At 37.3% G+C, this 24,580-nt stretch overlaps 1 protein-coding gene and 2 pseudogenes across 4 annotated transcripts in view; all 3 read right to left on the bottom strand.

Moving 5' to 3' along the window:
• The window catches only part of LOC126587691 (putative wall-associated receptor kinase-like 16), a 112,622-nt gene extending 91,126 nt beyond the window's left edge, over window positions 1-21,496 (bottom strand). For 2 of the 4 annotated variants that reach the window (XM_050252784.1, XM_050252781.1), the window contains exon 1: window positions 20,705-21,496. In XM_050252784.1, coding sequence (XP_050108741.1) covers window positions 20,705-21,404 — 700 coding nt within the window. In that variant the 5' untranslated portion in view covers window positions 21,405-21,496. Of the gene's footprint in view, window positions 1-20,530 lie in introns of all 4 variants that reach the window. The other 2 variants (XM_050252782.1, XM_050252783.1) reach the window with 1 other exon arrangement.
• Window positions 14,583-15,972, bottom strand: LOC126586451 (wall-associated receptor kinase 5-like; annotated as a pseudogene).
• On the bottom strand, window positions 16,010-20,596 carry LOC126587698 (putative wall-associated receptor kinase-like 16; annotated as a pseudogene).
• Window positions 21,497-24,580: the final 3,084 nt, after the last annotated feature.

Raw genomic sequence — 24,580 nt, 5'->3', positions numbered from 1 at the left:
CGGCCCGCCCCGTCTCCTTTAATTCCGGGTCCGGTCCGGTCCCTTCAAAAATGGGCCCGGCCCGGCCCGTGCCCAGCCCTAATCTAGATAATCAATTTTGGGTAGCAAACCTAAATTATGCATTCTAAAAAGGGAACGGAAATTTACATGTCCTAATCTAGAATGCCATAAATTAGAAGAATCAACAATATAAGCAGAAGCATTATTTATTTCATTCATAACATTAGCAAGTACATTGAGTTTGAATAATCCATCAGCAAGGTAGCCCTTTCCCACAAACATTCCCCCTTTAGTTAATACAAACTTATTGGACTCAAATACTAGTTTGAATCCCTTATTACTAAGGATAGGACCAGAAACAAGATTCTTCCTTATATCGGGGACATGCAGCACATCAAGAAGGGTTAATTCCTTTCCAGAAGTGAATTTCAGAACACACTTCCCTATTCCAGCCACAACAGATGCGGATGCATTTCCCATAAACAGCTGCTCGTTTCCCTCAATTTTCTGGTACGAAGAGAACATATTTCTATCACCACATACATGGCGAGTTGCACCAGTATCTATCCACCAATCAGCGTGGTCAGATACAAGGTTGATTTCATAAATCATTGCAGCCAGTGCATCCACATTGTTTTCAATCAGGTTTGCGCGGTTGTTGTTGCCTTGATTTCCAGAACCTTGATCCCTTCGATGGTGACATTCTTGAGCCCTATGGCCTTGCTTTCCACAAACCCAGCAACTTCCCTTGATTTTCTTGAAGTCTTTGCCTTTCGCACTAGGGATAAATTGGCTTTCCTTCTTCTTAGTTTTCTGGAATTTTGGCCTTTGCTTTGATGAACTTCCTTCAACAACATTCGCCTTGGCTTCCATACTCGAAACCAGGCCCTTCTCATTCTTTCTGTTATCTTCCTCAATTCTCAGCCTTACAATGAGATCCTCAAGGGTCATCTCCTTTCGTTTGTGCTTGAGATAACTCTTGAACTCTTTCCAAGAAGGTGGCAGTTTTTCTATAATGGACGCCACTTGGAAAGACTCATTGATTACCATCCATTCAACATGAATGTCATGGATGATTTTTTGGAGATCTTCAGTTTGAGAGACAACAGACTTGGAATCCACCATTTTGTAGTCCAAAAATTTGCCCACGACAAATTTCTTTGAACCAGCATCCTCGGTTTTATATTTTTTCTCAAGTGATTCCCAAAGTTCATTGGCTGTTTGAATGCCACATAGACATCATACAACATATCATCTAATGCATTGAGAATATAGTTTCTGCAGAGGAAATCATTATGTTTCCAGGCATCAATGGCCGTTAAAGTTTCTGCAGAAAATATATTTTCTCCATCTCCAGTAGGCTCAGTTTCATGAAGAACATTAGCCAAGTTCAGTGTTGTCAAATAAAACAGCATCTTCTGTTGCCATCTTTTGAAATCTCCGCCCTTAAATTTCTCAGGCTTCTCAGAATAAGGTTTAGTTCCTGATTGTTCCATACTGTTCGAAGATTGTTGGAGAACAATTCAGAAATAAACAAAAATAACAGGAATTCTAATATTTTATTAACCAAAATATACTTGCTATGCAAAACGTAAATTACACAGTAATACAAACTTAATATACGAATATTAATGCAACTAACTTGATTACAGAAGGTAAAGGCTAGCGTAAAAGTTATGTCCTTCGAACAGTATTTCCGTCCTACTCCTGTGCTTGTGGTTCTACAACGTCTGCTCGATCAGGATTCAACTACCTAATTCTACAACCCGCACTGGATTATAGAATTCTAGCGAATTTGCTTTGTGTGTTTACTCTCTGGAAATTTCGTACAGAAGCAAGGAGGAAGAAAAGAAGATGATTGGAATGGAACTGATGACTCCAATTATATAGGCTCTTTCATACCTCTTCAAATACCTTTTGGATGTATCTGAAGCTATACAACTCTTTCCAAAGAGTTGTGTCTTTAATCAAAACGTTTTGAATTAATTTTAATTAAAAACTTAATTCGAAAATTAAAACTAATTGATCAGATTAATTAATATTAATTAAACTCTTTCCCAAGGCCCTTGTCTTGATTAATTAATATTAATATTATAGTATAATCATCAAGCCCAATCCACACAAATGGTGGCCCAAGCCTCAATTCTCATTCCAAGTGGTCCAACATCTAACTAATATTGTAGAGGACAAAACATATATAAAGGACATTGAGAATCTTGTTTTCTCCAATGTGGGACAAGAGTCTCAAAACTCTAACATCAGCTACACCTAATGTTAGGGGTCCTCGTGCTCTTGTATTTACATTCTCAGAGCTAGAAGAGAAGCTTAAGGCGGGTTACAAGGTCACAACCCAAGGGAAATTTGCTGATGCTTTACGTCTTCTCCTTGGTATTCTGCATACTATTCCTGTGATCGTAGTTGATTCAAGGAGAGAGGTTGATGAAGTAAAAGAATTAATTATCATTGTAAAGGAGTATGTTCTGGGTTTGAAGATGGAGATTAAGAGGAAGGAACTTAAAGGCGATCCGGTTCGCCAACAGGAGCCAACTGCTTACTTCACCCACTGCAACCTTCAGATGCCTCACTTGAGACTTGCATTACTAAATGCCATGAGTGTTTGCTATAAGGCTGGTAATCTCAACAAGGCAGCTAACTTCGCCAGGCGACTTTTGGAAACCAACCCCACCATTGAAAACCATGCAAAGACTGCAAGACAAATCCTGCAAGCTGCCGAAAAGAACATGACTGATGCAACCCAGCTAAACTATGATTTCAGAAACCCATTTGTGGTTTGTGGGGCAACATATGTGCCTATTTACCGTGGACAGAAGGATGTGTCATGCCCATACTGCAGTTCTCGGTTTGTTCAGGACCAGGAAGGAAAACTCTGTACTGTTTTTGATCTTTCAGTGGTTGGATCAGATGCATCTGGTTTGCTCTGTTCTCCTACCCAGATAAGATGATCTCCTGCTACTCAAGTGGGAGCAATTTTTCCAACCTTCAAGTCCGACAACGGTTATGTTAGTTTTCTCATCTCCTTGAGCAGCTTTCTGCTAATTATATTCCAAGATGTACACTATTGAGAAACGATGGATTATCGGCTATTGAGAAGTCGATGGAATCTCGGACATCATCCTCTCGCATTAACATTTCGATTTCCACGTTTTCGTACAAGCTAGTCGCACCAATAGTTTATGCTAGTACTAGAACAACATTGGGTGTGGGTGGGTGTGGGTTGGTTTGGGTTGGTTTTGGGCCAAAACTGAAACCAAACCGACCCAGTTGGTAGGGCCAAAATTGCAAATTGAAACAGACAAATTTGGGTCTAAAATCGATTAGGTCGGTTAATTGATAGTGGCAGGTTGATTTGGATCAGTTCTCGTTTTGTGTGAAGACAAAAATATATAACAAATTCCTCTCTCAAAAGCTACAGAACGTAGCACTAATATGAGTGATTGCCCAAAAGAAAGCACAAATGAAGCAACCCAAAGAGAGCAATAAAGCAGCAACTGCTGTCTTCTCGAAAGGGAAATTTTATTTGAACCCATGTAACCTATTTTTACACCTAACTTAAATGTAAATTGTTAATTGTCTATTTTACCGTATTGCATAATTACTATTAAGTACAAAATGAAATTAATAATAAAACTCAAATTTATCAATAAATCGATTAAACCCTACCATCACTTTTTGTTTATCCTACATTCATTCTGACTAAAACCCTAAGAGGTCTTGTAGAGAAAAACAAGTTGACGTAGAACGTTTAGCGGAGGAATTTGAAGCACAGCTTGATAGGCGCAGGGTGAAGACCAATAGGTCATGAGTTACACGTTATGATTTAAATAACATTCAATATGTATAATTAATCTGGCGTTACAAGTAGAATAAATAGGCAATGTAAGTGTTGCTCTAAGTTTCATCTTTTGTATTCCAGATTAATCAATATAGTCTTTGAGAATTCTCTTACTTTTTTTTTGGTGGATTCCAGATGAATCATTAAGGGTGAACGTGAGGATCCCTCTGTTTATCTTCTTGCTGCGTTAGTTGGCATTAGAGCAGGTTTGCCTTGGCTCGATGGCAAATGACCCGACGAATGATAGGACCCATCCTGGCGGGGAACCAGTTTACTGGAGAGAGTTTGATGCTCTTGCTGCAAGCGTTGAAGAGATTCGGCAATTGCTTCTCAACATGGGAAACAACAACAACAACAACAACAACAATATACAAAATGATCGGGATAACCGACGTGGTGGTGGTAGAGGCAACCGCAATGGTCATCCTCAATGAGAGGCTAGTGAATCGGATTCTGAGAAAGAGATAGAACATCCCGGGATCCCACATGCTACTAATCAGAACAACCGACAACCTATTGAAGATTACCGGAAGAAGGCCGACATCTCTTATTTTAATGGCCATCTATCCATTGAAGGATTTTTAGATTGGCTTGTGGAGGTAGAAAGATTCTTCGAGATTATGTCGGTACCGGAGGAGAAGATGGTTAAGATAACGACTTTTTGCTTGAAGGGAAGTGCAGCTATATGGTGGGATAATTTGCAGAAGTTGCGACAGAGGCAGGCCAAACAATCGGTCAGGACATGGCGTAGGATGAAATAGTTGATGATGGACTGTTTCCTTCAAGTGGATTAATATCAGCATCTCTATCGCCTCTACCATAATTGTACCCAAGGTAGCACGGCAGTAGAGGATTATACCGACGAGTTCTTAAGGTTGGCAGAAAGAAATTCTTTGAATGAGACTCAGGGGCAGACGGTGTCAAGATATTTCAATGGATTGACGACGTCAATACAGTAGAGAATCGGGTTACAAGTTTTTTGGGATGTCCATGAGGCTCAAAATATGGCTATGAAGGCACAACAATTAGAGAAAGAACTGAAAGAACGTGAACAAAATGAGAAGAAATCGAGCTATGGCAATAATAATAATTACCAGAGAAGGGCAGCAGATTCTTATGTTCCTAACAAGGAGAAGAAAAAGGTTTAGCCGGCCCAAGGAAATAATTATAAAGTATTGGAAGTAGGGTTAAAACAACTACTCAAGTGTGTAGGGTTAGGGTTAAAGCAACCACTCAAGTGCACTCAAGTAGGGTTAAAGCAACCACTCAAGTGCACTCAAGTAGTACACTCAAGTGTGTCTCCTAAGTGGTTAATGATTTGTTCTCTTTTCTTAGGAGTCCACCGGTTGTGGCATAACTCAAGCAGAGTTCATCTTCTTATATTTGGCTGAACATTTGTAATGTATTTATGAAAGAAATGATATACAATCCTTGAAAAGCAATATGGTATCAGAGCAGGAAAAATAACCTGCTTCTGCTTTACTACCATCTGAACGTGTTCAATCTTCAAAATGGCTGAAGACAATCCTCTTGGGTCTGATGCTGAAAGGTCATTGGTTATTTCCTCCATGAATATGCCCGAGGTGGATGTCAATCCAAATCAAAGATTAAGCTCAGTCTTGTTGAATGAGTTTAATTATTTGCCTTGGTCGAAGGCTGTATCGCTTGCCTTAGGTGGAAGGTCCAAGTTAGGATTCATAAATGGAAGCATCGAAGTTCCTGATGCTTCCTCACCAGCTTATGAATCCTGGCTTAGCAAGGATCAGTTGGTTATGTCATGGCTCCTGAATTCCATGGAACGTAAACTAGTTGAAATATTCAGTTACTCTGAATCTTCACTCCAGCTATGGGAGACTGTCAAGGAAATGTATGGTAGTCAGAACAATGCTGCATGGGTTTTCCAATTAAAGAAGGACATCTCTAACCTGCAACAAGAAGGTAAGCCCTTTGTACAACTTTTAGGTAGCATGAAAAACATGTGGAATGAGTTGGAAATATATCGCCCTCATACCACTGATGCGGCTTTGCTACAGAAGAGAGCAGAAGACAAGATATTTCAACTTCTGTCCAGTCTCGACTCAGAATATGAAGACCTACGAAGCCACATACTCATGAACACTGAACTTCCTTCCTTCACCATTATTTGTGCAACAATTCAACGTGAAGAAGTAAGGAGGAAGGTCATGAAAATTGGTACAAAGGCCAATGTATATGAAGCAAGAGCCTACCTAATCAATGAGAAGAAGTACAAAGTGAAGCATCCAAACTTGAAGTGCCAACACTGCAACTATACGGGCCATGTTAAGGAGACATGTTGGATTTTACATCCAGAATTAAAACTTGATTTCATGAAGGACAACAAGGGTTCACAGAGAGTGAACCGTACTGTACATCGAGCAAATCATGCGTCTGCCTCCTCTTCCAATGTGTCTGACACAGGCAAGAACTTCACAGCTAATCCAGCTGCACTCATGAATGAGTTTGCATTGTATCTTTAAAGAAAGAAATGAGGGGCTGAAAGTGACCGAATAGACAATGTTAAAGACGGAAACCCAACAGCTTTGCTAGGCAAGTTTGCTGGTTTCTTGGCCGACACTAAACACATACCTCAAGAAGACATGCAAGGTATCATGAAAGCTTTCAAAACTGCTCTTAATATAAATATGTTGCATGATTTTTGGGTTGTAGATTCGGGTGCCACAGACCATATGACCAACCATTTGTCTAAGTTTCATAAGTTTGAAAAATTATTAAATCCTTCCCAAGTTTCAATTGCAAATGGTGAAAATGCAAAGGTTTTAGGAAAGGGAAAAATCAACTTAATATCTGATGAAATTGAGTCGATGACCTTGTATGTTAGAGGTGTTTCCTCTACCAAGAATCGACCTTGATGCTTCAACAAATAGAGTTCTCAACCATGTCAACAATGAGGCATTACTCACTGAAAGGGGCAATGAAGGCCCTCACTCTGATGGTACAACGTATAAAGATGGTGACAATCAAGATGATCCTCACAGTGTAGCTCAAGATGTGAACGAGTGTGAGACAACTCACACAACAGCCCCACGACGCAATCCAATGCTTGAAAGACAACCTCCACCAAGGTTTCAAGACTTCGTCACCTACAAACCCAAACATCCAATCTCCAATTATGTGTCATACCAAAAGGTAACTCACTCTCATGCTGCATTCCTAAGTAACATTACAAGTTGTAGTGAGCCTCAGAATTTCCATGAGGCTAACAACAAAGCAGTGTGGAAAGAAGCAATGCAAGAAGAACTTAAAACTCTAGATCAACACAAAACATGGAGTATAACCACACTTCCAAAAGGAAAAAGGGTTGTGGGTTGTAAATGGATTTATAAGATCAAATCCAATTCAGATGGCTCAATTGAGAGGCATAAAGCAAGGTTGGTGGCTAGGGGATTCACTCAAACTTTGGATGTAGATTACAAAGAAACGTTTGCCCTTGTTGCGAAAATGAACTCAGTAAGGGTTCTATTGTCTATGGTTGTCAATAAGGGATGGTCCATTTACCAAATGGACGTGAAGAATGCATTCTTACATGGTGATCTCGAAGAAGAAGTCTATATGAAATTGCCACCAGGGCACCCTCAAAGCAATAAGCATGATTTAGTGTGCAAATTGCACAAATCAATTTATGGACTGAAACAATCCCCCTGAGCTTGGTATAGTAAGCTAAGCTCAGTTCTCACAAGTGTTGGTTTCAAAAGAAGCAATGCCGATTCCTCATTATTTGTTCGCATTGGAACTGTGGGCAAAATGGTTGTGTTGATCTATGTCGATGACTTAATAATTGCAGGAGATAGTGCTGAAGAGATCTTCAAACTCAAACAGTCACTCAGACAAAGGTTTCCAATTAAAGACCTTGGGGTATTGAAGTATTTCCTTGGCATAAAGATGGCAACTTCTCACAAGGGACTATTTCTAAATCAAAGAAAGTATATCCTGGATTTTCTCAATGAAGTTAACATGAGAGATGCCAAACCTACAATTACTCATCTGGATAGCAAGCTCAAACCTAGCTTGGAGGGCACGCCACTCACTGATATATGCCATTATCAGAGGCTTGTTGGTAAGTTGATCTACCTAACAATCACCAGACCTGACATCACATATTCTGTAAGTGTCGTAAGCCAATTCATGCACTCTCCTACAATTGAGCATTTGAACCTTGTTAAGAGGATATTACGCTACTTAAAAGGGTCTATGGGTCGTGGCATCATCATGAAGAAGAATGAAAACACACAACTCATGGGATATTGCGATGTTGATTGGGCGGGAAACGCAATCGACCGTAAGTCCATAACAGGTTACTGTACATTTTTTGGTGGAAATTTGGTCACATGGAAGAGCAAAAAACAAAATGTCATCGCACGCTCAAGTGCTGAAGCCGAGTATCATGCAATGGCCTCCACTGCGTGTGAGCTGATATGGCTAAAGGGCCTTCTGAGCGACTTAGGAGTGTTTACAACTCTCCCCATGTCCTTATTTTGTGACAATCAGGCAGCAATGCATATAGCATCAAACCCAGTGTTTCACGAGAGGACGAAACATATTGAAGTTGACTGTTATTATGTTCGGGAACAAGTCCAGTCGAAGGTGATTCAGACCCATTATACCAGAAGTTGTGATCAACTGGCCGACATTTTCACCAAACCCTTGGCTTCTCACCAGTTTCAACGACTTTTGTCCAAGCTTGGATCCATAAATCTTCTGGATCCAACTTGATGGGGAGTATTGGAAGTAGGGTTAAAGTAACTACTCAAGTGTGTAGGGTTAAGGTTAAAGCAATCACTCAAGTGCACTCAAGTAGGGTTAAAGCAACCACTCAAGTGTATTTATGGAAGAAATGATATACAATCCTTGAAAAGCAATATAAAGGGTAGAATTACAGAGGAGAGAACAGCCGGGACACTGACATATATCAGAATCGAAATCAGATGCCAAACCTTGGTCTGTATGCCAGGGCAATTGGTGATGTCTGCTATAAGTGTTTCCAGCATGGCCACAAGTCCAATAAATGTCCGAAGCGGAAGCAAGCGAACCTTGTAAAAGGAACCGAAGAAGCTGATAATCACGATGGAAATTATAATGATGATTATGATGGGGCTGAGTTTGCATATGAAGATAATCATGAGGTTGTGAATTTGATGATGACTCGTATTGCTATTGAAGAGGACGAAGTGCTTAACATGCATGGTGCTACAACGAGCTCTCATTTCGCCTAAACAAAAAGGGTAGAGAAATCATATATTCCGCTCCTTATGTTCTGTTGACAACAAGGTGTGTACATTGATTGTGGACAATGGTAGCTGTGAGAATTTTGTGTCATAAACGCTGGTTGATTATTTAGAACTTCCGACAAAGAAGAGTACATATCCTTATATGTTGGGTTAGGTGAAGAAAAAACCGTCGGTGAAAGTGACAAAAGTATGCAAGATTCCTTTTTCTATCGGTAAACATTACAAACATGAGATTTGGTGTGATGTAAATGACATGGATGCTAGCCATGTATTACTGGGAAGGCCATGGCAATGTGATGTTGCTACCCACAAAGGGCGTGATAATGTGTTTATCTTTGAGTGGGGTTCTCGCAAAATTGCTCTTGCTCCTGTTAATCAATCTGGAATATTAGAAAAACCACAAGTTGGGAGTTCAAATTTTCAAGCTATCTCTAGGAATAGCCACGAGTTTGAAGACATTATCAAAGAAGTTAGATTCATGTATCCAGTTGTACTTAAGGGGCTCATGGTGACAGATGTTGCTATAAGTCACATTCCAAAAGAAGTGCAGGAAATTTTGAGAAAGTTTGAAGATTTGGTTTTTGAAGATTTACCAGAACAACTTCCTCATATGCGAGGTATTCAACATCAGATTGATTTAGTCCCTGGAGCAAGCCTTCCTAATTTACCCCATTATCGGATGAGTCCAAAAGAAAATGCAATCTTTAAGGGGAAGATTGGAGAGCTACTAAAAAAAGGATTTATTCGTGAAAGTATGAGTCCTTGTGCAATTCCCGTCTTGTTAGTGCCAAAAAAGGATAACACTTGACTTATGTGTGTTGATAGTAGAACCATTAATAAGATCACCATCAAGTATAGATTTCCAATTATGCGGTTGAAGGATATGCTGGATGTTCTTGAGGATTCTAAGGTGTTTTCGAAAATTGATTTGCGCAGTGGCTATCATCAGATTAGAATTAAACCAGTAAATGAATGAAAGATAACATTTAAAAGCAAGGATGGTCTGTATGAATAGTTGGTAATGCCATTCGGATTATCAAATGCACCAAGTACTTTCATGAGACTTATGAACCAGGTTTGCGTCCTTTTACTAGGTCATTTGTTGTTGTGAATTTTGATGATATCCTGATTTATAGTAAAACCAAAGAAAAACATTTAGTGCACTTGAGACAAGTTCTGGATGTTCTGGAAGAGAATAAACTTTATAATAATTTGAAGAAGTGAACTTTCCTTACAAATAAGTTGCCCTTTTTGGGGTATATTGTTAGCTAAGATGGAATTCATGTGGATCAAGACAAGGTACGCGCAATCAGAGAATGGCCTACTCCAAAGACTGTAAGTGAGTTGTGTAGTTTCCATGGCCTCGCTACTTTTTACAGGCACTTTGTATGAAACTTTAATACCATTACAGCTCATATTACTGAGTGTCTCAAGCAAGGGAAGTTTCAATGGGGTGAAGCACAAGACAAAAGCTTTGCGTTGATTAAAGAAAAGCTTAGCACTACACTGGTTTTAGCCCTTCCCAATTTCGAGAAGATATTTGAGGTCGAATGTGATGCAAACGGATTGGGTGTGAGAGCTTTGTTGTCTCAAGAAAAAATACTAGTGGCATTCTTCAGTGAAAAGTTGAGTGAAGCCCGTAAAAAATGGAGTACTTATGATCAAGAATTTTATACGGTTGTGCGTGCTTTGAAGCAATGGGAGCATTATCTAGTGCAACGAGAATTCATCCTTTATACTGATCATCAAGCTTTAAAGTTCATTAACAACTAGAAGAGTGTGAGTAAAATGCATGTAAGATGGGCCACTTTCCTTCAAAAATTTCCTTTTGTGAGTAAGCATAAATCTGGATCTCTCAATCATGTTGCCGATGCTTTGAGTCGGAGAGCAAACTTGTTGATTACTTTAGCACAAGAGATTGTGGGGTTTGAGTTTTTAAAGGAGTTATATGAAGCTGATTTTGATTTCAAAATAGTTTGGGTGAAGTGTGATCAAAATCAACTTCATTCAGATTACCACATTAGAAATGGGTATTTGTTTAAAGGCAACATGTTGTGCATTCCTAACTCGTCCTTACGAGAGAAGCTTATTCGAGATATTCATGGAGGCGGTTTGAGTAGACACTTAGGCAGGGACAAAACCATTGCAGGAATTGAGGAACGTTATTTTTGGCCGAAGTTGAAGAATGATGTTGGCAAAATTGTGAGAAAATGTTATGTTTGTCAGGTGTCAAAGGGTCAAGCATAAAATACTGGTCTTTATATGCCTTTACCGGTTCCTACCGACATTTGACAAGATTTGTCTGTGGACTTTGTGCTGGGACTTCCTCGAACCCAAAGTGGGGTCGATTCTGTGTTTGTTGTGGTTGACAGGTTTTCTAAGATGGCACACTTTATAACTTGTAAAAAGACTTCTGACTCTACTCACATAGCCAAACTGTTTTTCAGGGAGGTTGTGTGTTTGCATGGTGTACCCAAAACTATTACATCTTATCGTGACACCAATTTTTTGAGTCACTTCTGGATTACGCTATGAAAGCTCTTTAGTATTACCTTGAAACTTAGCAATACAACGCATCCACAAACCGATGGCCAGACGAAGGTGACTAATAGAACGCTTGGCAACATGGTTCGAAGTGTTTGTGTTGATAAGTCAAAGAAGTGGGATAATGCCTTGCCTCAAGTGGAGTTTGCTTACAACAACGCTGTTCATAGTGCCACAAGAAAGTCCCCTTTCTCTTTGGTCTATACTTCAGTTCCTAACCATGTCGTTGACTTGGTCAAACTTCCCAAAACCCATGAAGCTAGCATAGGCGTTCAACATATGGCTAAAAACGTTATGGAGGTTAAAGAAGAAGTGCGAATTAAGCTGGAAAAAACCAATGCTAGGTACAAAACTACTGCAGACAAGCATATGCATGCTAAAGTTTTCGATGAGGGAGATTATGTGATGGTGTATCTCAGAAATGAGTGATTCCCTGTTGAAACCTACAGCAAGCTGAAGCCACGCAAGTATGGATCGTATAAGATTTTGAAGAAGATCAATGACAATACTTATGTTGTTGACGTGCTCGCATCTATGGGAATTTCGAGCACTTTTTAATGTTGCAGATTTGTTTGAATAGCATGAAGATGAAGTGCTCTATCCTGAAGATAACTCGGGGGCGAGTTCTTCCGAAGTGGAAAAGTCTGACGTAAAACGTTTAGCGGAGGAATTTGAAGCACAACTTGATAGAAGCAGGGTGAAGACCAATAGGTCATGAGTTACACGCTATGATTTAAATAACATTCAATATTTATAATTAATCTAGTGTTACAAGTATAATAAATAGACAATGTAAGTGTTGCTCTAAGTTTCATCTTTTGTATTCTAGATTAATCAATATAGTCTTTGAGAATTCTCTCACTTTTTTCTGGTGGATTCTAGATGAATCATTAAGGGTGAACGTGATGATCCCTCTGTTGATCTTCTTGCTGCGTCACAAGTTTTTTTATTGATGGATTGTGATTTTGAAGTTTTGAATCCTCCAACTAAAGTATGACTCAATTTATGAATATTTTGTTTGTTTGAATTTCAATTTTTTTTTTAAGTTTAGAAGATGAGTATTTGGGTTTCAATTTTTTTTATCAATCCCGAATGATTTGTTAAGCTTTCTGCAATTGAAAAATTCTAAGGAAAAACTTCTTACCAATGTTCTTAGATTATAAACTTCCTTGCTTGTTGATAAATATAAGGGGATAGATTGTTTGATTTGTTGCTTATGCACATCAGTAGAAAGAAAAAAGGCAAATGTCTGGGTTTGGTAGCAAAAAGAAAAAATAAAAGTAGCCATGGAAATGCTAATGGAAAGAGGGGGTGGGGCAAGAGCACCTCTTTTTTTTTTTTTTTTTTAAATCAATTACAGATGTTATTTTATAAAGGGAATGAGTGTAAAGATAACTTAACATTTTGAATTGGGTTTGAGAGGGTAGTTTAGGTAATAAATTTGGGTTTAAAGAGAGATTTATTCTTTAATAAAAAACAATATGGATGAATAGAGTAAGTTAGATGTGAAAAGAGATTACATGTTACATGAGTTTAAATAAAATTTATCTTCTCAAAATGGTGCCCCTTGCGTGTGCTTCTAAGTCCCAAAATGGAAGAGCCGATTGCTCTCTTTTCCAAATGGGAGAGCTGAATGCTCTCCTCCGAATGTGTGGCTCTCATCTCTCTTCTACATTTTTTTTGGTCATATATCTCCTCTGCATTTAATAATTATAAAAGGCATCAAAATGTCCTTCATAATTTCATTCATCTCTGCTTTTTAGGCACCGAAATATTACATTTACTTTTTGCTATTTGCTTTTTGAATGAAAAGAAAAAGGACACTTAAACTAATTAAGTTTTGTTTTTATGTGAAGGAAACATAATAGGGAAATTTTATTTGAATTCATCTAACTTTTTTTGTACCCAATTTACTCTCTTCACCCATATTATTTTTTATTAAAGAATTAATATCTCTTTAAACCCAAATTTATTACCTAAACTATCATCTCATACCCAATTCAAAATGTTAAATTATCTTTACACCCATTCCCTTATAAAATAACATCTCTAATTGAATTTTTTTTTTCAAAGAGACGTCCTTTGCCCCTCTATAATTGCATCTGATGTATAGGACTAGCACTTCCATGGCTGTTTTTTTTCTTTCTGCTACCATAACCCATCTATGGACTTGGGATCCAAGAGATCATTCCATAGACTTGAATTTGCCAAGAGAATGTTATGCAAGCTCTAGTTCAGTTCATTTTAAATCGAGCATTTTCATGTATTTTTTAAGAAACTTTGAAGTGACATAGGGCTAGCAAATAAACAAATTGGAGTTATTTCGAATAAAAAAGGTGCAAGACATGCCACCTGCTAGTTCGTGGTTAAGGTTGAGCAATCTTTATTTGCACCAAGAATCAAGTTTTATGTATTTGCAGTACTAATCAAAAGTTCTGTATTGGTGTTTTGGGACACATACAGATGGCAGAGAAAAACAAATACAATATAATATAAAAAGTATGAAATTTAATCCAAAGAAGAAGCAAACAAATAAAATATCCATAAATCTAGTCATACCTTAGTTGGAGGATTAAAAACTTCAAAATCACCATCCATCAATAGAAAAACTTGTTTTTCTCTATCAGAGCTATTAGGGTTTTAGCCGGAATGAACGTAAGATAAATAAAGGGTGATGCTGGGGTTTAATTATAATATGTGGGTCTATTGATAAATTTGATTTTTATTATTATTTTCATTTTGTACCTAATAGTAATTATGCAATAAGTTAAAATAGACAATTAACATTTAAAATTTAAGTTGGGTGTAGAAAGAGATTAGATGGATTTAAATAAAATTTCTCAATACAATAACTCGTAAATAATTAACTATTTATATTACTACACGTATTAATTATGATTAAAAATTTAAAATTAAATATATGCGAGTCGGTTCAATTAACCACAACCTAAGAATTTTTGAAACCGCTTGTCAAACCGATTAAGATAAGTGCGGTTCGTTTTATCCACCAAAAATTGAAAACAAGAAAAAAAAAAACCAAACCAAACAGCCGCCAGTGCTGTTCGTGCAGTTCAGTCGGTTTCTTTTTAAAAAATGCCCAGCCCTCACCTCCAGCATAAGCCATTGAAGGCGGCCCGAGGTCCGCATCCCCTCTAGCTTAATTGCTACCATTTTCATGCTAGGCCTTTCCTTCCTTTTCACCCTCAAAAATCTACTTGCAAGATTAGCCACTTCTTTCAGTGACTCAATATTTCTCTTTGTGACTGTTGTCGTCTAGAATTTCAGTCAAGTGACCCTCTTCCACGGAACAAATGAAGAAGCTTGCCAGGTTTCTCTCTGCCCGAGGCCTAGGAAAAGAGAGTGCCGTTTTGCTTGTTAGTAGCTCCACAAGGACAACTCCGAAACTGTAGACGTCACTCTTTTCTGTTAGCTGGTTCGAATGAAAGTACTCAGGATCCAAGTACCCTAGCCTTGCACAAGAGTTGTTATTTGAGCTTGATCTAGAGGAATCAATCGCGAAGCTCCAAAGTCCGACACTCGCTATGTAATTGTCGTCGAATAGTATATTTGTTGTTTACACATCTCGGTGTATGATTGGCATGGAGGTGGCATGGAGGTGGAGGAGCGCAAGTAATAAGTATGCCAGTGCTCTGGCAGTTTCTGCTGCGATATTCAATCGTAACTCCCATGAAACCGATGATTCTTTGCTCTTTATGCTATGAAGATGATAAAAAAGAGTTGCCCCGGTGATGAACTCGTAAACTAGTAATGACACCGGTGTCTCTAAACAGCAACCCAATAGTTTCACCACATTTCTATGGTTGACTTGAGAAAGAACGATAACTTCATTGATAAACTGCTCACATTGGGTTGAAGCTCCGATTTTCGACTTTTTTATGGCAACCACTTCATTATCCGGTTGTATTCCTTTGTAGACTGTTCCGAAGCCTCCTTCGCCGACGACTCTGCTCTCATGATAGTTGTCTGTGCCCTTCTTAAGTACTGCTGTAAAGATTGTTGTTGTCTCCACCCTTTTCTTTGAAATACTTTTCTCTGAGTTTGATATAATTATTTTTCTTCATTCTCTGAGTTTGATGTAGTTATTTTTCAAATCTAACATCCATGCAAACACTAAATGCCAATACACAACGTCATTTAACCAGTTAAACAATTGGTATCCCCGACCAACTGCTCCGATGCACACCCTAAATTCCATGCAAATCCTTTTGAAGAAGAAATTAGTTTTTGGTGTTGGGCCACTTCTTACGTGGAAGGTTGGGATCTCCACCACCTACCGCTCTGAGACATACCCTAAATAAAAACTTCCAAATGATGACAAGTAATATATTTTTTTATACAAGCGATACTTTACTTTTAATTAAAATCTAAATTACAGCAAAGGAAATTCCAAACTCGAGTGTATAGAGAAAGTACATCCGTTCTAGCCAATGTGGCTACACTTATCTTTTGATGAAAAATAACACTATTTCACTATGGCTAGAATGATAAACAATGTTGAGTTGATTATATGAAGCAGTGAATTATCTTCCATCATCATATGGAATTAACATCTGGATCTGCATGCTGTCATACTCACTAGCTGTACCAATACTAGGACCACAATCAGCTCTAAAAGCCACAGGATAAGCATCTGAGTTAGGTGTCCCAAGTAAGTACTCAGTCTCTTCTGAAAAAATTTCAGCTTTTCCCCATGCATGCTTTTCTGTAATTCTCATTCCTTCCAGCTCCATGGCAACTTCTTTCATTGTTGGCCTGTCCTCCCCTTTTAACCTTACACATCTTTTTGCGAGATTGGCCATTGTTTTTAGTGTCTCAATGTTTCTCTCGTTGATTATGGCATCATCGAGAATTTGATTCAAGCGATCCTCCTCCATTAAGCAAACAAAGAAGCTTGCTAGGTTTCTCTCTTCCTCAGGCCTGTCAAAAGAAAGTGCTACTTTGCTTGTTAGTAGCTCAATAAGGACAACTCCAAAGCTATAGACGTCACTTTTATCTGTTAGTTGATTCGTGAGGAAGTATTCAGGGTCTAAGTATCCGAATGTTCCTTGCACTAAAGTTGCAAGTTGGGCTTGATCAAGAGGAATCAATCGTGAAGCTCCAAAGTCTGACACTTTTGCAGTGTAATTTTCATCTAGCAGTATATTGGTCGCCTTCACATCTCGGTGTATAATTTGCATGAGAGCGGAGGAGTGTAAGTATGCTAGTGCTCCAGCAGTTTCAGCTGCTATCTTGAGTCGTAATTCCAATGAAAATGGTGATCCTTTCCTCTTTTTACCATGAATGTGCTCAAAGAGAGTGCCGTGAGTGACAAACTCGTAAACTAGTAGAGGAACTTCTGACTCCAAACAACAACCCAATAACCTCACCACATTTCTATGGTTGATTTGAGAAAGAACAATCAACTCATTGACAAACTGCTCCTTCTGGGTTGGGACACCAATTTTAGACTTTTTTATGGCAACCACTTTATTGTTATCTGCTGCTAATATTCCTTTGTAAACTATTCCATAGCCTCCTTCACCAAGGATTCTACTTTCATGGTAATTGTTTGTTGCCTTCTCAAGTTCTTCTGCCGTGAAAATTTTTGTTGTCTCCACAGAGCCTCCTTGACTAGCGATTTTTTGTTGTAACAATAATCCACCATTTTCTTTAAAGTATTTTTCTTTGAGTTTGAGGAACTTTCTTCTCTGCATTCCCCAATATATCCAAGAAGATCCACTTAGTAAAAGCATGAAGCCTCCACTGGCACCTGCAAAAATGATTGCAAAATTACAAGAAATTATACAGAGCAAATCATCAATGTATTAATCTTGTTTTTGTCGTCTGGCTAGTTTTGGAACAAATTAGGTTTTGGACAAAGTGATCTTTTGTGACAAAAAATGACATATACTACACAATGAGAATATTTACTCATTTTGTACATGCATGGATCTTTCTAAGAATATATATGTAAGTATTAGTCATTCTTTGGGCAAGACAGAGTCTTATTATATTTGTTAATAAGGTGGCGATATCAGTTTTAATATCATGTCAATAACAAAGTATACATACCAATTTCGATTGGTATATTATTAACAATATTGATTTGAAAATCTATCTTCCAGATAGCACTTCTAATATATGTTTGAAAGTTTGGATCTAAAAATGGTCGAGTAAACAAAATTTGAGTGCAATTGTTCAAAGAAAAATTAGTACGTTTAGAATTTTAGACTAGAACTATATGATGTGATAGATAATAAACTAACAACCCAACAAGAGATTTGTAACTAAGTTTGCACACAAGATCCGAGTTCAACTTTTTCCTCCACCAATATCCCTTGTATATGTAAAAACACGCGCCTAAGGAAAAAGTAAAATAATTACCTAGTGAAATTATAAGCAGGAGACTGAGCTTTGCTCGACCGTTGTCCTTGATGCAACTTTTTTTATCCATATCGTCATTTTTGTACCCTTTCGGACATTCACAAGTATAATTTCCCGCTGTATTTATGCAGGTTCCAATACTGCAGGAGTCTGAAGCCTTGCACTCATCAATATCTGATAAGAAAAAGAATGAATTAAATCCATGAACAAAAGGTAAAACTAAATTCCCACTTTTGAGACTTTTTGTAAACAACTCAGTACTATAAAATGCCCAAGGGAAACAGTACATGTACCCACAGATTTGACAATCCACTGCAAATTTAGTAATTGGGTGCAATTACTGGGAAAGGGATCCTCTCTGGAACCCTTTTTACCTAAGTTAACTGAGCAAAAAATTCGGATTCTTGAAATTTGATCAAACGGCTAAAGTTATTATAACTTTTAATAGAGCTCTCTGTTTTTAACCGTTTGATCAAATTTCAATGACTCAAATTTCATGCTCAGTTGGCTTAGGTGGAAGGGATCTGGAGATGATCCCTTTCCCAATTACTGTTAGCTTGTGGGCACTATCTTCACAGAGCAACAGCATCTGTGCCTAATTGGCGGCTACTTGGCATGGCCAGCTAAGCTTCCATATGATTTTAAAGGTTATTTTGGGTTCAGTCTCCAGTTAATCTAATTGTTAGATTGAAACTTTGTTGAATTAAATATTTTGATCGAGGTTCCTAACGATTTAACTCCTGTATTTGTATATTCAATATCTCACAAATTATGAAATTTAAACAAATTCAAATAATATTTTTACAATAATAAAGTAATACTGTTCTTCAAATAGTTCAACCCAAAAAAAAAAAAAAAATTAATGCACCCATGTAATTATTTCTATATTTTAAGAAATAACTACTGATATAATTTAAAGTATAATATAAATACATGTTATTAGCATGGGTACATTCACCACAAAAATATGGGTCCATATTAAATTAATTAATATGGTACATATTAAAATTTAAAATTATAGGTACAAATTAAAGTTAAAAATAATATTAGTACAAATTTTAAAAATGAGTACAAATAAAAAAAAATATATGAAAAATACTGAAAAGATATATTTGGAAATGATTAATAAGTTTTTTTTATTTTCAAAATTGACATATGATGATATGTGAATAATTTGATATTCAAATAATGACATGGACAAAAGTCAAAAGACCTTGTCAAAAATGAAAAAATAATAATTTAATTGATAAGAATGAAAAATGAGAAATGTAAACTTAATTTATCCTTATTTTAACGTTTTGAAACCACTGTAACAGAAATTGTTCATCTAGATTATTACTGCATAGTGCCTTCTTTGTCTATTTACCACGAACAATTTTTCTTTACTAATATTATAGTCACCCCAACAAAAGTGGTAATTTTTTTTTTTTACAAGAAACGATAGTAGTATTTCCTTGATCATCACAAACAAATACAAATGTGCCAATTGGTACAATGCTTTAGTGATCAACACATTAATTTGGAGTGAATTTGCACAAATAAGTGATTAATTAAAAACCCTACACGTCTACCACAACCATAGGTGCACCAACACAAATTTGTCACAAGAACGATATATGTAACAAACCTATACCAGTCCACAGACCGATTTTTGCTGATGAGCGAGGCCACACAACATCATCGTTGGAGAATGAGACCACATAAAATCATTGCTGAAAGACGAAACCACATAATCATCGTTTGAAGGCAAGACCACATCAAGCTGTCGCACAAAGCGGACCACATATCCCCCAAACACGGCACAAACAAAAGTGGCAATTATTTGCTGACTAATGCTTTTTACTCCTAGTAGTAGTACAGTACTTTGCAACATATAATAAGATAAAGGGATCAAAAGTGTTCTGAATCCCTCAACGCAACCCCCCAATGAGCCTAACCATACGGAAGATGATCCGCTTCAGATTCACTTTGTAAGAATCTTAGAGATCCTTACATTCTAGCCTTTTATCGTACATTGTGTGGTCAGTTTTCGTTAAGTACTACTTGTGTTTAAGTTTAAATAAAAAAAAATCAAATGATTTATGACCACACGATGCACGATGAATGATTAATTAAGATGTGAGGATCTCTAGGATCCCCACAATTTGAATCCGGATGGGATCCAAATCCTAACAATACAATTTATTTGTTTAAACTATAATCAAATATGTAGACCTACCTACACACACATATACGCGGGCGCGCACACACATATACGCACATACATACACACACACACACATACACGCATACACACACACGTACACGCATACACACATACACACGTGCATGCATACATACATACATACATACATACATACATACATATAATATGTTTTGATATACGCAAAATTGTTTATAATAATAATGATCAAATGGTCAAATGGTGTCTAGATTTATTTACCTTGGCAACCATCCGGGAGGTATGGGTTCCCTTCGTAACCTGGCAGGCACCGGCATATGTAGCCTGAAGACCGATTATGGCAGGAGCTATTTGCTTTGCATGCAAAAGTGCTCTCGTTTTTAGCTGCAATATTACATAACTCATTCCCATTCCCAATTTCCCAATCAAGAATTGCCGGAAGCCGGGTTGTATCGTTTAGTTCTCGAAAACTTGTGCTGTTAAAGTTGAACTCGCCTTCTTGCACAAGGAACGCGTAGCTGCATGGGTTGAAGTCCCACACATCCGTATGATTGTTAAAGCTTCTCAAGGTCACAGTCTGATTTTTCAGCCCACTAGGGATTTTAGTTTGGCAACATCCAACGCCAGAGCAAGTATCCCGCTGATCGATAGCGTTGTCAAGATTGTCACATATGGACATGCACCCAGTTGTGTACTTTTGTTCATCCCGGTGACCTGTAAAAAACGCATATGTGTCGCATCCAACTGCGACGAACATGTTTTTGGTTTCGGAGATGGTGTAAGGAGGAGGAACCCAGAGCCTGGAATTGTTCCGTGCGGTCAAGTTGCCTTGAGCATCATAACAATCATTGGCTGCGAACTGTAGTATTTGGAGCTCACCGTCATAAAGAGATATGTTGGTAATTTCGATATTGCTCGTCATCAAACGTGTTGTTGGCTGTTGAGTGGAATTTTCACAAGTGATGTTAAACCGGCTTTGGAGGTAGCAACCAGAGCCTATGCCAAATGGGTATGGAATTGTGAGATTACCACAATGGTCAGGGCAGCCAGGCAGTGCCTGAGGCGGAAGGAGAGATTGAGCTGTTGTTGGAGTTGGAGTTCCTAGTAAAATTGTAACCACTACCACCATTATTAAAGAGATATGCAAAATATGCATCCTCCTATGTAACGCCATATAGTATTAACTAAAAAGGGTCGAGCAGATCGTAGCAGTAGCAGAGAAATCCAAGCAGGTGACGGATCCAAGAAATTAAGGAACTGCTAATTAAGAAGGTTGGCCTTCTGTAGGAATATATATATATATATATATATATATATATATATATATATATATGGAAGGGATTAAAACGCGTGGTGGCATATTTTGTGTTGGGGGAAATTGCATTCCTCATCTTGACTTTTTCTGTTGTTGTTTTAGTCCATCATTAGGCTTTGTCCGGTTTATGACTTAGTACTGAGTTTTGACCAAAAAAAAAAACTGAGTACCGATTCATTAGTCAATAAACGACGGTAGTGTGCAAAGTCAAGTCAAGTTTATTTAATTATTTAAAGTTAAGTCAAGAAAGATTGCTGATGTGAATTTATTGATTATTTTCTTTCTCTGGTTTTTTATTTTATTTTGAAAGAAACTAGTTGTTGAAATACTTTTGTGAGGGTTGCATAGTCTGTGTATTTTGAGTACGGATCTCTTCTATCAAGATCATCGGATCAAGTGATTCGGATCTTTGAAATTTTATACAACGGTCTATCTATTTTGATCTTTTAAAAGTTATAATAATTTTTAACCGTTAGATGTAATTTCAAAGAGCCGAATCACTTGATCTGATGGCCTTGATGTAAGAGTTTTGAGTAAAAACAAGAAAGAACAGATAGATGGTGGAGCAAGAACTTATCAACGTTTTATTGGTTTCTAAAAAAATGAAATTGTAGATATTGTTTTCTTGTTTTCTAGAAACCTATAGAAGGTTTATAGGGTTATTGTTCTACGATCTAGCTTTTCCTTCTTGTTTTTAATCTTATTACACAGACTTACACCGCCCTCACAGTAGGAAGTTTAATAAATCATACATATTAAAACTCGGATGGCACTGTTTATCAACAGTGTCCTGATAGATTTGTCCCTCGATTTCTTCTTGGTCTCCTGTTGCGTGGCCTCCTTTGCACAGTGAAAGGACCACTTTTTCCTCGCTGGCCACGCGTTCTTCATCGACTGCCTTTCCTGTTGGATTTCTCTGCTGTTTCATTCTCTGCCTTCCATTTTCTGCAATCGCTTTTTTTTTCCTCCTTCTCATCTACACGTGTTGGTCATCGTGGAAAGAAAAGTGGTGGAAAGCCAAGGAAAGCAGTGGAAAAGCCCATTTACTTCCGTTCGTTGATCTCAGAAGGTGCATTCGCCGTTCTCGAGTACTCTTGATGGCGTTTTCTCTCACTTTCTTGCTAAAAACGACGGAACCAATCAAAATTTATGCAAATCTTTTTCTTAGAAACACAGTGGAGATCTCTTCAGTTTTCGTTGGGAAATTTGAAAAAATAACCAAATTTTAGACCCAATATAGAGTTATAACCACTATTTTAATTTTATGATAATTATAACCAAAATTTGACGTAAAAGTACTAATATACCTTAAGTATTAGGGTTTCTCACAACAACCAAAACACAACCTTATAATGAGGAACTAATCTCTATCGCTTTTTTGTTTTCATTATTCTCTGCAGATTGTGAACTACTTCCTGCAACCTTCCGAATTTCTGCACAATGAAAGCATGAATCAAAAAGTAAAACCAGCAATATTTTTGCCGTATCCTTTCTATGCCTTTGCAAGAATTAGAGATTTTGGTGGCAAACAAAATTTGACTCCATAAGCAGCATGGAGGCAAGAATTACGAGTGGAGGACGATTTCCCTCCTCATCACATTGAGAGTTAAGCTCGAAAAAAAATGTTTCACTTCACACTAGACCTGGAGGATTTTCTGTGGTATATTTATTTGGTCTTAATTTATGTTTTACTCATTTTCCAGAAAGGCTACGCTTTCAAAGCTCCCCTTTTCACAAAATCAGTGGTACCTTACTCCCCCTTCTCTCTATATTTTAATCTTCCAAGTTCTCTAATTTTTTACATTTTTCATGGAAGTTGTTTTAATTCATGCTTTCATTCTGGTTTAAATGTTGCATATATTTAAATGTATAGTTAAAGATCGTAGACATCTGAAGGAGTTTAAATCTCCATCTATATTCAAATATGCAATATTATAAGTTGGGTTTTGGTTGTTGTGAGAAACTCTAATATTAAGGATATATTAGTACTTTTACATCAACTTTTGGTTATAATTATTATAAAATTAAAATGTTGATTATAATTCTACGTGAGGTCTAAATTTTGGTTATATTTCCAAATTTCCCGTTTTCGTTGTCATGATCTCTGGAGAAAAAAAAAGTTGATTTTTTTTTTAAGTTTTTGGTTTGTGGGTTTTTAATTTTTTGACTTTTTGTGCAGATGAAGGAAGAACCCAAAAGAGATATGTTCGCTGAAGGACTTGATAAGAGCGTCCTTCATTGGATTAGAGAGGTATATGAAGAAAAATCATTACCCTCTTCCTTTTTTTGAATTAAAAAAAATAAATAAAGGAGGGTTTAATTTTAATGTTGTTTGATTTAGTCCTCAGCACCATTCGTGGTACTTGTACTCATTCACTACCCGATAAATAAAACCCATTTTTTTATTTTATGGGGATTTTGGTTTTTGATGTTTTCTCAGTGATTGATTTCTTTGGCATTTAATTTTTTTATGTTTTCTCACTGATTGAATTATGGGTTTTTAGCCGTCCCTAATTTCAGTCGACCTAGGCAGCAAAGGGAGTTTGCCCCTGTTTGCTTTTCCTTTTCTCACCAAATATCTTTGCTAGCATGATTTGCCAAACTCGCTGATCGCGTCTGCTCTGGTGGACCAGGTATGACTTCTTTCACTTTCCGTTTGTTTCTCGAGAAAATTTAGGGCTAGAAAGTGCGTAGAATTTTAATCTTTAAACTTTAAACTATCCTCTACACAGAGAAATTAAATTTTAATCCCAGTTTCTGTATTCCTCTATAATTGAAGGTCTTCGACTCCCTAAAAGGCCGATTAACACCAGTAACCACAACACCAACAATGACTAATGCAGCTTAGGTGCAATTAAACTATTAACACTATACTATGAATCGAAGAAGAAGAGAAAAGTACATGATTGCAGAGAAATGTATAGAGAGAGAGAGAGAGAATGAAATAATGCTTTGTATATTGCAGAATGAAATCAGATACAAGTCACAGAGAGAAATTCTCTATTTATACATGCTCTTTGCTTTCGTGGTAAGTT

Source organism: Malus sylvestris, chromosome 10 (genome assembly GCF_916048215.2).
Source record: "Malus sylvestris chromosome 10, drMalSylv7.2, whole genome shotgun sequence".
NCBI lineage: Eukaryota > Viridiplantae > Streptophyta > Magnoliopsida > Rosales > Rosaceae > Malus > Malus sylvestris.
The sequence above is the reverse complement of the archived record's forward strand: the minus strand, read 5'-3'. Positions and strand labels throughout refer to the sequence as shown.